The sequence below is a fragment of the Vitis riparia genome, chromosome 6 (genome assembly GCF_004353265.1).
Source record: "Vitis riparia cultivar Riparia Gloire de Montpellier isolate 1030 chromosome 6, EGFV_Vit.rip_1.0, whole genome shotgun sequence".
Lineage (NCBI taxonomy): Eukaryota > Viridiplantae > Streptophyta > Magnoliopsida > Vitales > Vitaceae > Vitis > Vitis riparia.
In genome coordinates, this window is record NC_048436.1 from 20435005 (window position 1) to 20449429 (window position 14425).

The 14425-nt window shown below is 34.6% G+C and overlaps 2 protein-coding genes across 3 annotated transcripts; one reads left to right on the forward strand and one right to left on the reverse strand.

The window, feature by feature from the left end:
* Window positions 1-229: 229 nt before the first annotated feature.
* On the reverse strand, window positions 230-4397 carry LOC117916328 (nucleolar GTP-binding protein 1-like). The gene is made up of 2 exons (XM_034832283.1): window positions 4273-4397; window positions 230-2483 (listed from the first exon to the last, which is right to left on the reverse strand). Exon 2 carries the CDS (start codon window positions 2459-2461, stop codon window positions 431-433), a length of 2031 nt encoding a protein of 676 aa, XP_034688174.1. The 5' UTR covers window positions 2462-2483; window positions 4273-4397; the 3' UTR covers window positions 230-430.
* A 1826-nt stretch (window positions 4398-6223) lies between these two features.
* Window positions 6224-14122, forward strand: LOC117917121 (tRNA-specific 2-thiouridylase MnmA). 2 transcript variants are annotated; one of them, XM_034833346.1, is made up of 10 exons: window positions 6224-6668; window positions 7611-7685; window positions 8699-8752; window positions 8963-9041; window positions 9141-9268; window positions 11631-11714; window positions 12033-12116; window positions 12570-12721; window positions 13013-13163; window positions 13508-14122. In XM_034833346.1, exons 1-10 carry the CDS (start codon window positions 6297-6299, stop codon window positions 13961-13963), a joined length of 1635 nt encoding a protein of 544 aa, XP_034689237.1. In that variant the 5' UTR covers window positions 6224-6296; the 3' UTR covers window positions 13964-14122. The 2 variants fall into 2 exon arrangements, with proteins under 2 accessions (XP_034689237.1, XP_034689238.1); XM_034833347.1 differs by lacking the exon at window positions 8699-8752.
* Window positions 14123-14425: the final 303 nt, after the last annotated feature.

Consider the following 14425-nt stretch of genomic DNA (forward strand, 5'->3'; position numbering starts at 1 on the left):
AGATATTTTTCTTTTTGTATTTAAAAAAATAATTTCTTCAGAGGAAAAGGAAAAAAAAAAGAGAAAAAGGGACTTTTTCTTTATTTTACTAAAAAAAGGAGGCGAGGCTTTTTGGATTTGATCATCGGGTTCAACACATATCGCCTTTCCTACTTCGTTCCTACATTCCCGGAGTTCATTCTGCGGGGACCCATTGACATGTTTCAGTTGAGATTCTGCAAATGAGAGAGGATACCAAAAAACTGCTGCTCCATTCCAAACAAGTGAAGAAAGAACATTAAGACCATTGTTTAACAATCAAATAAAGAAAATGCATCCAGAAATCGACAAAGACTACTGTGAACACAAGAGAGAAATGGCTCGAAAAGGAACAAAAATTAAATGACAAACTGATAAAAACATTCAGCATGCCTGTGACACCTTTACTACATCACCGTCTAGTGGTTTTTCCAATGGACCGCTTCCCTGAGAACAAATGCTTTGGTTTCAGAGTAGGAATAACTCTATCTGCCTCCCCACGACGAGCATCCTTGTTCCTCTTCTTGACAGATTTCTTAGCAAGTTTTAGAGCCTTGACCTTTTGAGCAGAGTCCTTGAAGCCCTCCCCTGCAACAACTTCACCTGGTGGCCGTGACATGGACCTTGACCTTGACAGAGATCTAGACCTTGCTCGCAACTTCTTATTAGGTTGGTCAACATCCATATCCATAACATCATCACCATCATTACCACCCCTGCCAAGTGATCTCTCTCTCTTACGGCCCCTTGACTTGCTGCGGAATCTGTTAATGGCTAAAGTGGGATCTAGCCCTAAAGCGGATAACTGCCTCCCCATTCTCTCTGATGTGAACTTCTTCTCCTTGTCAAATTTTCTAGGCACAGTTGGCCTGCTCTCTGCAGTGCTTTTCTTGATCCTATGCTGTTGAATGAGCAAGCTTTTCTTTTTCCTGATCTCAGCCAATGCTTCTTGCTCCTCCAGGGTCAACTCTTTCCCATCCATTTCAAAATCATCATCTTCCTCCTCTTCCCGAAGCCCTTCTTCCTGTTCCAACTCTTCAAGCCTTTGTAAGACATCAGGATCAATGAAGTCATAAACATTGTGGCCATCAAGAATTTCTGGCATTATATCTTCCTTCCAGTCATCATTTTTCAAAATGTAGTGCTTCTTCAAACTAGCAGAGTACACACCAGCACCACCATTCTCTTCCTCCAAATCCCTTTCAAGCTTCCTCTTTTCCTTTTCAGCTGCTTGCTGCTTTGCCATACCTTCCAAAACTGCCTGAGGTATACAGGGTGGCCGCTCCTTTTGGTCTCGAGGCTTTGGCACTGCAACATGAAACCGATTCAAGCAGTCATTCATCTTCTTAGACTTCATCTTCAGTTCCACCCTCTGATCCAATAACCTCTCACAAGCTGCGTTTTTCACTGAAACCACCCCCTCCTCAGTCAAAGTACTCATGGTCAACAGCACCCCCTCGTCGTTCAAAGGATCACCTCCTTGACCTATAACAGTCTTCATAGCTTCAGCTTTCATCTCCATGACCAACTTAGTGTCTTCTTCTGATATACCCTCCAATGGCTGCAAGTCAGTCTTGTTGCAGACAATGATGAGTGGTTTGTTCATAAACAAAGACTTGATGCTGTGAAAAAGAGCTGCCTGTGCAGCAATGCTGTACCCACATGAACCTGAGATGTCCAAGAAAAACAAGACAGCAGCTCGTAGGTGTGCCAAAGCTGTGATACTGCACATCTCAATAATGTTACGGTCTTCAAATGGCCGGTCCAATATCCCCGGTGTGTCTATCACTTGGTATCTTAGGTATTTATAGTCTGTGTGACCTACAAAGAGTGACTTCGTAGTAAATGCATAGGGCTGAACATCCACATCAGCCCTAGTGATCTTATTAATGAATGAACTCTTCCCAACATTTGGGTAGCCACAAATCAAGATTGTCCGGGTATTTGGGTCAATTGAGGGTAGCCTTGCCATGTGTTGTCTGATCTGCTCAAGGTAAGCTAAACTAGGGGCAATCCGCTTTATCACAGTGCACATGCGGCCAAGAGCAGCAACTTTTAGAGACTTGCAGCGATAGAGCGAATCACCATACTTCAACAACCTCACATAATCTTTGGCAATCTTGCTGATAAGGTTCCTTGCAGTGTTGATTTGGCCAAGAGCAAGCTTGTAGTGGTCTTTGTTATATAGGACATGAAGAAGGTCACCATAGAACGGGTGGATATCATCCAGCCGAGGGAACTCCTCAATGATGGTAGAAAGCTTCTCATGAAAGTTCTGTTGAGTATATTTTACTTTACGCATGTAAAACTGACGAAGGCGGGAAATGGAATAACCCTTGTGAACAACTGTTGGCGTTTGACGCTGGGTGCGAGAGAGGATGATGTCAATGAATTCTTTCCCATTGGGGACCACTGTAATCTTCTTGAAATTGTATTGCACCATTTTTTAACTTATATTGTGTACTCTGTGACAAAATATAGAGCAGATTTAAGATTCCAGGGAGAAACACAAATGTAAATTCTGAAAGAAAGATGAACATGAGCATATTCATATCAATTAGGCTGCACTCATCCTCTGTTTATATCACAGCAAGACTATGTTTCATTCATCAAGCGGGAAAAGCAAGACTCCATTTCCTTTCCCAAAAATGTGATCATGAGACAAAAGTATATCAATCTTGTTGGATAAGGTATTGACAGCTATGAAGATAATGTTGATATCATATCAAAGTCTTTCCACAATGTGATACGTAAAAGACACCCAAGGCAACAAAATGAAAAATATAGGAACACCCGTCCCTTCACTTCAACAAATCATAGTTTTTTTTTTCGTTTTTTTTTCCTTGGAGAAGGGGGTGTGTAGTTTGTGGTGGGAAAATAGAAAACTTATGAAACAGCAAATATCAGAAGCACACAAAAACCTTAGAATAGAGAATTTGCAGCAAAACATCACTTCTTACACAGGCTTCTACAACACTCCCCCACATCTATATTCCTGAGATGCCAGATTCACTTGAATTCCATCAGTTAGATTCATAGTTGATTAGATCAGGTATCGCTTTCCTATTTTTCCTTATCATTTATTGCAAAAAAAATTTCTTCCTCCACATTGTTAAACAAAGAAAAATGCATATACATAAACATATGAACACACACATCTTCACGTACAAAATCCATGGAAAGATGGAAAATTGAGGTAAAAATATGTATTAATCAATGTCATACATGCATAACCAAATGACCCTTCAATGAAATCCCCCAGTAAAATATGATATTTAATAAATAGAGTCACCTCAAAATTTCATAAACTTTCAAGACAATTAACCATAACTATTTGTTCCAAGCTCCATCTAATCAGTGAGTAGAGAGTGCGCTAAAACCTCGAAGTTCCTTACAAGTCCACAAATCAATATGCTGAAAAAGGGACAGTCATAATGCACAGGTATCGCTTTCTATTTGTATTATATAACCATATTGACATGCAATGTTTATTTACCATGTTCAAAGTTCTAACCTTTCAGGTTAGTCGCTATACCCCTACTAGGGAGAGAAGCCAATCATTTTACATTAAGATTATATACAGTATTGAATAGCAAGGGGCATTATAGACTATATTTTCGAGACTTCATACTTCATTAAGAATCCTAATAATGTGAAAATCCTATACCACTATACATTGAAGTTATTTATCTTTGCGTTGATGTTTTGATTTTCATACTGCATTCGAAGACCACATTAATAGTTGAGTGGCCTAATTTAAGCAAAAAAACCAACAGACCCATGTGAATTTTCCAAAAACCAAACCAACACAGAAACTGATTCAGCTCTTGGGTTCAACTGAAAATTTCTCAAAGCCGTTCCTTTCCAGAAATAATCTCATGAAAAATGTAGCAGAGCATCAAAACAATAGAAATTGAGCTGCGCAAATGCACAAATTTCCCAATTAGTGTTTGAAATTTTGGATAGCATCTATGAAGATCAAAACACAAACCCACATGCATATCACCACTTGCTAAAAAATAAAAGAAAAATAACATTTTGCATCCACCACTCTATTCATCCAATATTCTCAATCAACACATATTCTCAATCAACTCACCATCCATAATGCCCAAATACGAAATCGTAATCATTATATCAGAGTGAAAACAAACAACACAAATCAAATCCAGAAATCAAATCAGAAAATATTAAAAAATAGAAATCAGGAGGAAAAAAAAAAAAGAGAGGGACAGAGAGAGATGGCGCTGCTACCTTAAACGAAGAGGATAAAGGAGGAATAGAGCAAAGCGGCTTCCGGAGATTGGTTCTCCGCCAATATCTTGCGGCGGCGACGGCGTGGCTTCTCTCTCGCTTCTCCTCTCTTTGCAGAGATGAGAATTAGGGTTTTAGTGTTCGGATGTGCTAGGGTTTTTATGCGCTTAGGAGCTAGGACCGACATCAAGGGCTTCACATCCATTTAAATGGGCCAGCCCAAGACAAGTCTGGCCCAAACCCATCATACCAGTTCTCAACCTTTTTTTTCTATTTTTTTTTAAGGCTGTATATTTTATGAAGAGAAGTAAATGAAAAACAAATAAGCCCTAATCTCTTTTTATTTACCTATTCTTCTCTTAACCTTTCTTCCCCTTTCTCCTCATGCAACTCTTCCATAATCCTAACAAAAATAGAATAAAATTGTTGCTTTCAAACCATGACAAATAAAAAAATAATTTATAATGATGATAAAATAAAAAATTAATCTTTTTGTTTTTGTATTTTCAAAGCTAATAAATTTATTAAAAAGTAAAAGAAATGATAACAAATGTGTTCTGAAAAATTAAACACTTTTCATGGTGTGTATACCTCCGATGCATCAAAGTAAGTCATAATAGAAAAAGTTTATTAAGCAAATTTTAATTCATTTATTATAGGACCTAATACCTTTGATACAACAATTCACGAGTACTATCAACTCGATCTTAATATGTTGTGTGTTGGGTGCTAGTGAAGATGGGACTTGCAAAAGAACACTAGGATTGACTTTTTAATTGGCATTATGAATTCATTAATACTTGTTCAACGATATCAGTATATAATGTGTATGAATTTGTTATACCCTATAACCTTTGTTGAAAATTATGAATTTATTTATTCAATTATGTTTTATTCATGAAAATTTTAACGGAAAATAAATAGAGGGAAAAGTAGAAGGAAAAAATGAGATATCTATTTATACTCTAAAATATAAAACCTAAAAATATGAAATATTAAGGTTATTTTTTGTTCTTAAAATTTTTGAAGAAAAATAAATAGAAATAAAAAATGAAGATAAAAAATAGATTTAAAATTAATAAATTATTTTTATATTTTACTTTATATTCATTTTACTTATGATATAAAAATGAAATAATTTTAAAATATATAAATTTATAATTAATTTTAATTAAATTTAATATTTTGATATTTTTTGATATCCACACTAAAGTGGTAATACTAGTTCTAAGTCAATTACTTCACTAAAGTTTATTTTTATATTTTAAAAATGATTAAATATGATTTAAATATATTTCTTATTTTATATTTTAAAAATAATAGAATAGTAATAATTTTTATATAAAATATAATAAATATGATGAAATATTTAAAATGTTTTTAATCATATATAATTTTTTTATTATTTTAAAATTTAATAACATATAAATTATATATTTATCATATTGCATTCACGATAGTTTTTTTCAATCGATGACTTGTTTAGTGTGGGAAAACATTGATAATTTTTTAAAATCTGGTATGAGTTAAAAATGAGAAAAATAAAAAACATAAAATTATTTTTATATGATTATAAATGTATTAAAAAAAATTAGATATTATATAAATTTCATGATTGTGTAAAAAAAAAAGGAAAAAATTGTAATAATAGCAATAATAATAATATCATTAACATTTTTAGTATAAATAATAGGGTTTAATACATTTTACTCTTCTAATCTATTTCGTGTTTTGGACATTGCTTTATCAAATTTAAAATGAACAAATTATTCTCAAAACTTCTTAAATACCAATATTATAGTTTTTTTTATTGGACTTATAAAAATATAAGTCACGTGCAGAGCTCGTGGAGCTCATGATATCTCCATTCATTCAAACTAACACCTTCCAATGTTGTATTTAAGAAATTTGGAGGATAATTTTTAAATCTGTGCAAAACACGCGTTATTGGTGTCTGAAAAGGGAAAAAATCTGCCTTTTATCGGCTATGTTTTCTGTTATCTCCAAACAGAGACTAATGAAGCATGATGCTCAGAATGGCGGCAACTCCATCTCTCACTTCACTCTCTCTCCGAAACCCTAATCTCAGATTCTGTATCTCCCTCTTCTCTCCCAAATCCTTCTCTATCTGCTTCCTCCCAAACCTTAGACCATCCATCACCACCGCCGCCGTTGCCGCCACCTCCGCCGCGGCCAGCGGCACCACCACCATCACCACTCCTCCCAGCAACTTGTTCAATGCCGATCTTCAGCCTTATCTCTCTTGCTCTCTGCCCAATAAGCGCCTCAAGATCGCAGTTCTGCTCAGCGGCGGCGTCGACAGCAGCGTCGCCCTCCGCCTCCTGCATGCCGCTGGTCACTCCTGTACTGCTTTCTACCTCAAGATTTGGTTCCAGGTGGGTTCGCTTTCGGTTCATGTTTGGATGCTGAGTAATGTTGGAAAAACATTTGAAAATGAATTGCAAATTTTGAACGATATTACCTTGTTCGTTGTTTAAACTGCCCTCTAGCAAGTGGCTGTTCGGCTTTCTTGAGTTGAGATTTTTTAAATTTTGTCTCAATGAAACAATAATAAGGTAAGATAGAAGATTCAATATCTGGTTCTGTGAATTTCTGCTTGGTTGCTGAGAAATTATTGGAGAAAGAAACAAGAATGGATTAAAGTTATTGAAAATTTTGTGTCTTTGTTGTTTAAACTGCAATTCCCCAAGCCACAATGCGACTGTTTAGCTTTGGTGAGTTAAGCTTTTTTCTTTTTGATTTTGGGAAACAAGAACATAAAATGTAGGACCCAGAATCTCGTTTTACTAATTTCTGTTTGGCTTCTGAGAAAATCCAGCAAGGCCTAAGAAAAGGAATTGGAATTTCTAAATATTGGTGCTTTCATTCTCTGAACTATAATACACCCCTACAAAACTCATCCTGACTATTTGTCTTCATGGAATTAAGGTGTTTTATCTTTGATGTCGTAAAACCAGGATAGAGAACATAGGCCACACGATTGATTTCTGTAAGTTTCCCTCTGGTTACTGAGGAAATGTAGGGAAACAAGATAAAATGTATTAAGGTTTTTCATTATTCAGGATCAAGAAAACTAAAGAACACCATTCAAGCAACGGCAAAGTTGAGTTGACTCTCTCATACCGAGTTCTGTCTTTAAATCTGGTGTCATTTTCCTTATTGCGATGAATCTTCTATAAGTACTGTTTTCCAATGTGGTTTCTTGGTGATGCCAGTTAATACCTTTTCACAAAAGATTGGCTTTTATAAGTTCATCCCATTGGCTTTTCTGCACATGGGAAAAATTCTTAGTTGGATATGGTTCTGATTTTTTGTAGGAAGACTTCGAGAACTTTTGGAGTGAGTGCCCATGGGAAGATGATTTGAAGTATGCAAAAGCTGTTTGTGATCAGGTCAGTTTTTTTCTCTGTTTTATAATTATTGTTTTTGTTTTGTTTTTTTTTTCCTGGGTATGATGAGAGTCACTTTTTTACCATTGATTCAGATACTGAACATGGATATGATGCAATATGAACAAGCTTTTAGATGTAGGATTTGACATAGTTATACAAGAGTATATTACATATTATATTAAATTGAGCCATGATAAAAATAAGTTATTATTATTATTGCCTAAAATACAATATTTGACTTGTAGCAATTGTTAATCCTGAAAATCAAATTTGACATAAGTCTCTCTCTGCAGATCATAAGAAATGATAGCTTCCAGTAATTGAAATTGACCATTTTCTAATGCAACATGATCCTCACTTTTAAAATTCATTAAGAAGCTTAGTTTTGTTTTATCTGAAGTAATATCTTTTTAAACCTACCCTTATCTTAGACTTATCAGCTGTGTCCTATGCATATCTGGAACTTGTCCAAGTTTTAAATCAAAAGTTGAAAGTTGGAATACAAGTGGCATGTATCTAAAGCTGTCATTCTGTACCCAATGAGTATTTGTGTTTCACATATCAGTATGGATATACTGCCTTGGGCAGAGGGTAGCTGCTCCTCTGTTAAGTTGCAGTGCAGATACCCAGTAGAGCATGTTTCTTAGGAAATTGCACATCTTTCTCTTCATCTAATTTTCCAGATAAAGCATCAATCTGATGATCTTCATGTTTTTGTGATTCTACTAACTTGCAGTTTATAGTTTTTTGCTTAGTAAGCAAATGAAATTGATGTCTTATTTTCATTCCATCACTTAAATTTCTCTATTTTCATTTGCAAAGTCATCCTTTTTTGTCAATTCTCATGAATGAATTCTATCCATGATTTTTTAATGAAAGGCTATTGTTATTAGTTATGACAGGGCAAGACATTTTCTATGTATATGATAGGCAAATGCTTGTCTTGATAATCCTGGCATACTTTATGCATAAGAGAGGCCTTCAAACTAAATTTGAATGATGTTTACTTTCAGGTTGATGTACCATTAGAAGTTGTGCATTTGACAGATGAATACTGGAAAAATGTGGTGTGTATGTCCCCTCTGAATGTTCTTTGGATTGTTATATGGACACTCCTTGCTATATTGTCAATTGAAAGTTGTGTCACTTGTCAGTTACATACAGTGTCTACTGTCTATGTTGTGTAGTTTTTATATCATTTAGTCTGTCACCTTCCTTGGCAGCGTTCTATTTTGCTGTCTGGATGAAATTTTGAAAATTGCTGGTCCATGTTTCAGGTGTCTTACATTATTGAGGAGTATCGATGTGGCCGAACTCCTAACCCAGATGTTCTTTGCAATACAAGAATAAAATTTGGTATATAGGCTGAATTTATGAGATCTATTATTTTGCCATTGTGCTGTCATACCCGAATTTCAAATTTTTTTCCTTGTCTTTATGGTTATGTTATTTCAGGTGCATTTATGGATGCCATCAGCAGTAAGGAATTTGACTATGTCGCTTCTGGACATTATGCAAATGTTGTTCACTCATTTACAGATCAAATGGATAAACCCTCTGTTCTGGAACTGTCTAAGGATATGGTACCTATGTGAGATACACATTTTCTGACTTTTCCTTACACATTACTTTTTCTCTTTCTTTCTACTCCTCTTTCTTTTTTAATAATCTTTGTATGAGATTTATCCTATTGATCGTTGTCCGATATTGACTCTTTTGTTCTTTCCATTAAACTCCTCTGTCACTCAATCAATGCTTAGATTTGTTATTAATTAGTGGTCTATAAGTAAGAAAAAAGAAGCATCCTTTGGAATTTTATGCTCTAAAATACAAGACTTGTGATATATCATCAATATAACTTTCTTTCTTTTTATTCCTAACCCCGGGTCAAAATTTCTGATTCCTTCCTTTTTCTTTTAATATTTTAAAATTTTCTCATTATATACATGTAGATTTTCTATATTTCCAGGCATCACACGTGTTTCTGATGCCTTCACACTAATATGACATTAAAAAATAAATTTTTTGGTAACAAAATAAGAGTGTTTAGATATCAATATGCACCTTACGTTGAATATACCAATAAACACTTTCTCTTGGCTCAAATGCAGTGAGGTTGAGTGGAAGGTTGTGTTTTTTAACGATCAAGTTCTATATATCCAAAAGATGGATCAAATTTAATAATTTTATATTCTGAATTTAGAAATAAAATGGAGCAAAATGCACCAGTTAAATTATTTTTATTTCTATTTTCTTGAAGTTGATGTGTGAATATCTCCATAGGAGGTTTAATTACATAGCATGAAGTGAGCACTATACTGGACCAAGCGCAAGGCGCATGGTGCAACCACTCCCTAGTTATAGTGCCTTGTTTGCCAAGACATGCACCTTATTGAAGATGTGTGCCTTGTCAACTTTATTCTTCTTTTTTAAACATTTTTAATTTTGAAATTTCTAAATGTATATACTTATAAAAAAAATAAAATTCTAAATGTATATTGAAATTGATATAATTTCATTACTTTTTTTTAAAAAATTGAATGTCTCTTTTAAGTGTTTGGAATCTTAAATTTTTTATCGATTGGATTAAGATTTTGAATCATATATTATAAAATTGGTATGCATCCCTAGTCACATTTTACTTCACTTAGGTGCATGCCTTGTGTTGCGCCTTTAAAACTATGATTATAGCTGTTGTGAAATATCAAGTTTGACCTAGATGTAAATTTGTCCAGATGTGATTGTTGTCTACTATTCTTTTAGATTATTTAGTTTACTTTAGTGTCTTTTTTCTCCATTTTTTTAAAAAAATTTTAATTTTTTTACTATAAATGAAATCATGTTATTTACAGAATAGGAGGGTTTTGATTTGGTTGTCCTGCATTGATTTATGATCAACATGAGCACTTTCTTACAATGATCAGGCCAAGGTAGTGGATTTGCATGGGCATTTCTGAATTTTCATTATTCACTCCACTCAAATTCAAGTTTTACTCGACTTACATTCGTGGGTGCGCCCCCGTTTTTGTTAGGCACTTTTCGGTAATATCTATTTGCCTATGAAAAAAAAAAAGGTTTTGCTTGAGGAATTTTATTTTTATTTTCTCAAAGTTGATATGTGTGAGTATCTCCATAGGAGGTTTAATTACTTATCATGAAGTGAGCACTACATTTGACCATGCACATCAAAACCATTATAGTTGTTGTTGACTAAAGTGAAATATCAAGTTTGACCCAGATTGTAAATTTGTCTTGATATGATTGTTGTCTACTAAGATTATTTAGTTTTGTTTAGTTTTTTCCCCCTTTTTTCCGGTTTTTTTTTTTAATTTTTTAGAATTTATTTTACTGGAAATTAAATCATGTTAAAATGGAATATTTACAGAATAGGAGGGTTATTTGGTTGTCCTGCTTTGATTTATGATCAACATGAGTACTTTCTTACAATGATGATGCCAAGGTAGTGAATTTGCATGGGCATCTCTGAACTGTCATTATTCACTCAACTCAAATTCAAGTTTTACTCAAGTTATATTTATGGGTGCACCCTATGAAAAAAAAAAAGTTTTGCTTGAGTTACATTGCAAATATTTAATTTTTAATTCTGCTTACCCTAAAACCTTTAGGTTTTCAAGCTTTATCCCTAGTTTTAATTGAGAACTTACAATTCTTAGTTCCCTGAGAATATGTGTGATTAACAACCAACATAAATCATGAGGTCACTTTTTTGAACCGTTTTGATATGAGTTGATAAATTTTAGTTCTTGGAAAGTCTACCTTCGAGACACAAATTCTTAGCACCATGAATTCCTCTTCTTGTTTTTAACAATTTGGAGCTTTTAAATTATGTTTAATTAGTGTTATTGTGTTGTTTATTACATGTTTAAGGGAGTTTTTTATTTGCATATATAGCTTGTTTTTTATCTGTAGTTTTTGGCTTTTCAGGTCAAGGACCAGACCTACTTCCTTTCACATCTCTCTCAGATCCAGCTTAAACGACTTATTTTCCCTCTTGGATGTATCCCAAAGGTTAGGTGGGACTAGTTTCTTATGCTCATGTTGACAAAAAAGTGAAGCATGGTATTGTATAAAAATGTAGATGAGATCTCTATGTTGACTTGCTTGTATAATGCTTAACCACATTGGAGATGAGTGTATAGTTCTTCACAATTCTTGTTAATTTGACTATTTTGTCTTTGATAAATTGGGTTTTTAATTACTAATACTAATAGGTGCTAGAACTTTCATCCTCGGTATTTTAGGAAGATTGTAACAGCACTCTACCAAAAATCTTCTGCCTGTTTCTTTGATATTTTCTTCTTTTAAAATCCAAGCTATTATCCACAGGATGAAGTCCGCAGTCTTGCTACAAAATTGGATCTGCCTAACAGAGATAGAAAGGATTCACAAGGAATTTGTTTCCTTGGGAAGGTATGTCCTGGAAGGGTGCATCATTATCCATATGAAGAAATTTTGCCATATATCTAATTTAAAAAGCATTTATTCTTGTGCATAAGAACAAGAAAATAGTTTCTTATTGCCAAGACAGTTTGAAAAGCTGAGATTCACTTCATATTTGGTATGTGGAAATGGTAAATAAATATTGGCCCTTAAGTTTCAGATAGTCTTTCTAATTCTAACTGTAACTTTATTCTTTGGGTGCTTCGCTGTCTTTTTGGTTTGGATACTGGGCTAAATGAATTGGGTTCAGAAAAATAGTTTTTGATTCATTTTATTCTTGCCATTTTACCCTGGTAATATTCAGTCTCCATTCTGAATTTGTATCGAGTAGCAGTAACTTCATCCACTTCAAACATTGGTTCTGGTTGCTCAAGTGAGGTTGCAAATAGTGACATTTCTTATTCAAACTGGGTTATATTGTAGATAAAGTTCAGTGAATTTGTTGCAAGACACATTGGGGAGAAGGAAGGTATCATATTGGAAGCTGAGACAGGAGATCTCCTTGGCAAACACCGGGGATTTTGGTTCTACACTATTGGTCAACGCCAAGGACTACGTCTTCCTGGAGGACCCTGGTAAGAGCTCTGAATATATATGTCTAGAATGAGTTATAAAATAGTCTGCACTATGTTATTTTTGCAATTTAATTCTTGGTTTTAGTACTGACAAAACAAAAGCTGTCTTAGCTGTTTTGTCAGAACGGTCTCTTGAACTTCTAGTAATTTTGTATATTTGGACATTTAATTGTTTTAATTCCTCTATTGATATTTAGTTCCAGTCTTTGTTGTTAATTCTAGCTGTGCTCCTGTGATAAGCGATATTTCTTAAGATTATTGATCATTTCCCATGAAATGCATCTTGTACAGGTATGTTGTCGAGAAGGATGTCAAAAACAATGTAGTGTTTGTATCAAGAAACTATTTCTCATTAGACAAACGGCGGCGATTATTCCGTGTTGGATCCCTGAAGTGGATCAGCAGGGAGCCTCCAGGCCAAATCAGCCAGCTTCAATGCAAGGTTGAAATTCTCCAATTCCTATTCCCATCATTGATTTCCAACATTTCCATGATTGGAGTCTTCATGAATTTCTGATGAGGTAGTGCCCATCTATGATGCTACCTGCTACTGTTAGTTTGGGTTGTCTCTTGTTGCATGAATCAACACTAGACCTTGGCACCATCAGAATCCCATTAAGCCTCTGGTCACCCCATAAATGCCAGAAAAGAAATTTTCTAGATCAGATGTGGACCGCTTGGTTTATCCTCGTGTCTTTGGACTAAAACTGCCTTTATAGCCCAATGCTTTGAGTCCAAGTCTCCACTGCAACTTTTTGTTCACATGTATCACTGAACTCTTTTCAGGTTCGGCATGGCCCGGGTTTCTACAATTGCAGTTTTACAATGGAACCAGGTGAGGATGGGCATGAGGATGTTGCGGTTGTCCAGTTATCTGAAGATGATCAAGGCCTGGCAGCTGGGCAGTTCACAGCCTTCTACCAGGGAAGAAGCTGCATTGGCTCTGGCGTGATTTTAGAGTCCTGGGATGATCAGGGTTTCCCTGTTTGTGCAAAGGCTCTTGAAATTGCAAGAATGGAAGATAAATCAAAGCTCGGAAAACCAGTTAAAATAAAGGTGAGACCAGAGACTCCTCCCAAGGGGTCTGATCAAATTGATGGCATTAAACTCGATAGAGAATTGGCCAATTCCCAAGCAGCAGTCACGGATGAAATAAGTCGATCATCTGAAGAAGAAGCAAGGTCCAGATTCCCCATGAATTGGCTGCAAAAGATTAGAGAAAAGTGGCTGCAGATGTTATAAACGTACAAAAGAATTGTATGTGTTGAGAAATATTTGATTTTGTGGTAGGCTGTTTTGAGGTTATTTGCCTGTAATTTCTATTTATTTCTCATGTATTTTTTATGACTTTTATCCAAATAACAAATATGAAGTACATTTTCGAACTTGAGCTTATTATTATTTCTGTTGCAAAATATATGTATGCATATTTTTAATCATATGGATTTGATTTAAAATCTTGAGGGTCATTGGACCTACATCGGGATTAGGTGGGGATAAACAGGGGGAGGAGGAATTATGAAGGCTATGTTTGGTTCCCGGAAAGTACAAAGGAAAGAAAAAAAATGTTAAGGAAAATGATTTTTTCATGTTTGGTTGTCCTATGAAAAATATTAAAGAAAATCAAATATAATTAAAACTAATTAAAAACTTATGTATTTTTAAATTATTTAATCTTTATATTGATGAGTTAAAATAAATAAA

Coding starts and splice junctions, on each gene's coding strand:
- LOC117917121 (XM_034833346.1), top strand. CDS start 6,297: ATGATGCTCAGAATGGCGGCAACTCCATCTCTCACTTCACTCTCTCTC. Junction 6,669..7,610: donor ACCTCAAGATTTGGTTCCAG/GTGGGTTCGCTT, acceptor GATTTTTTGTAG/GAAGACTTCGAGAACTTTTG. Junction 12,722..13,012: donor CGTCTTCCTGGAGGACCCTG/GTAAGAGCTCTG, acceptor CATCTTGTACAG/GTATGTTGTCGAGAAGGATG.
- LOC117916328 (XM_034832283.1), bottom strand. CDS start 2,461: ATGGTGCAATACAATTTCAAGAAGATTACAGTGGTCCCCAATGGGAAA.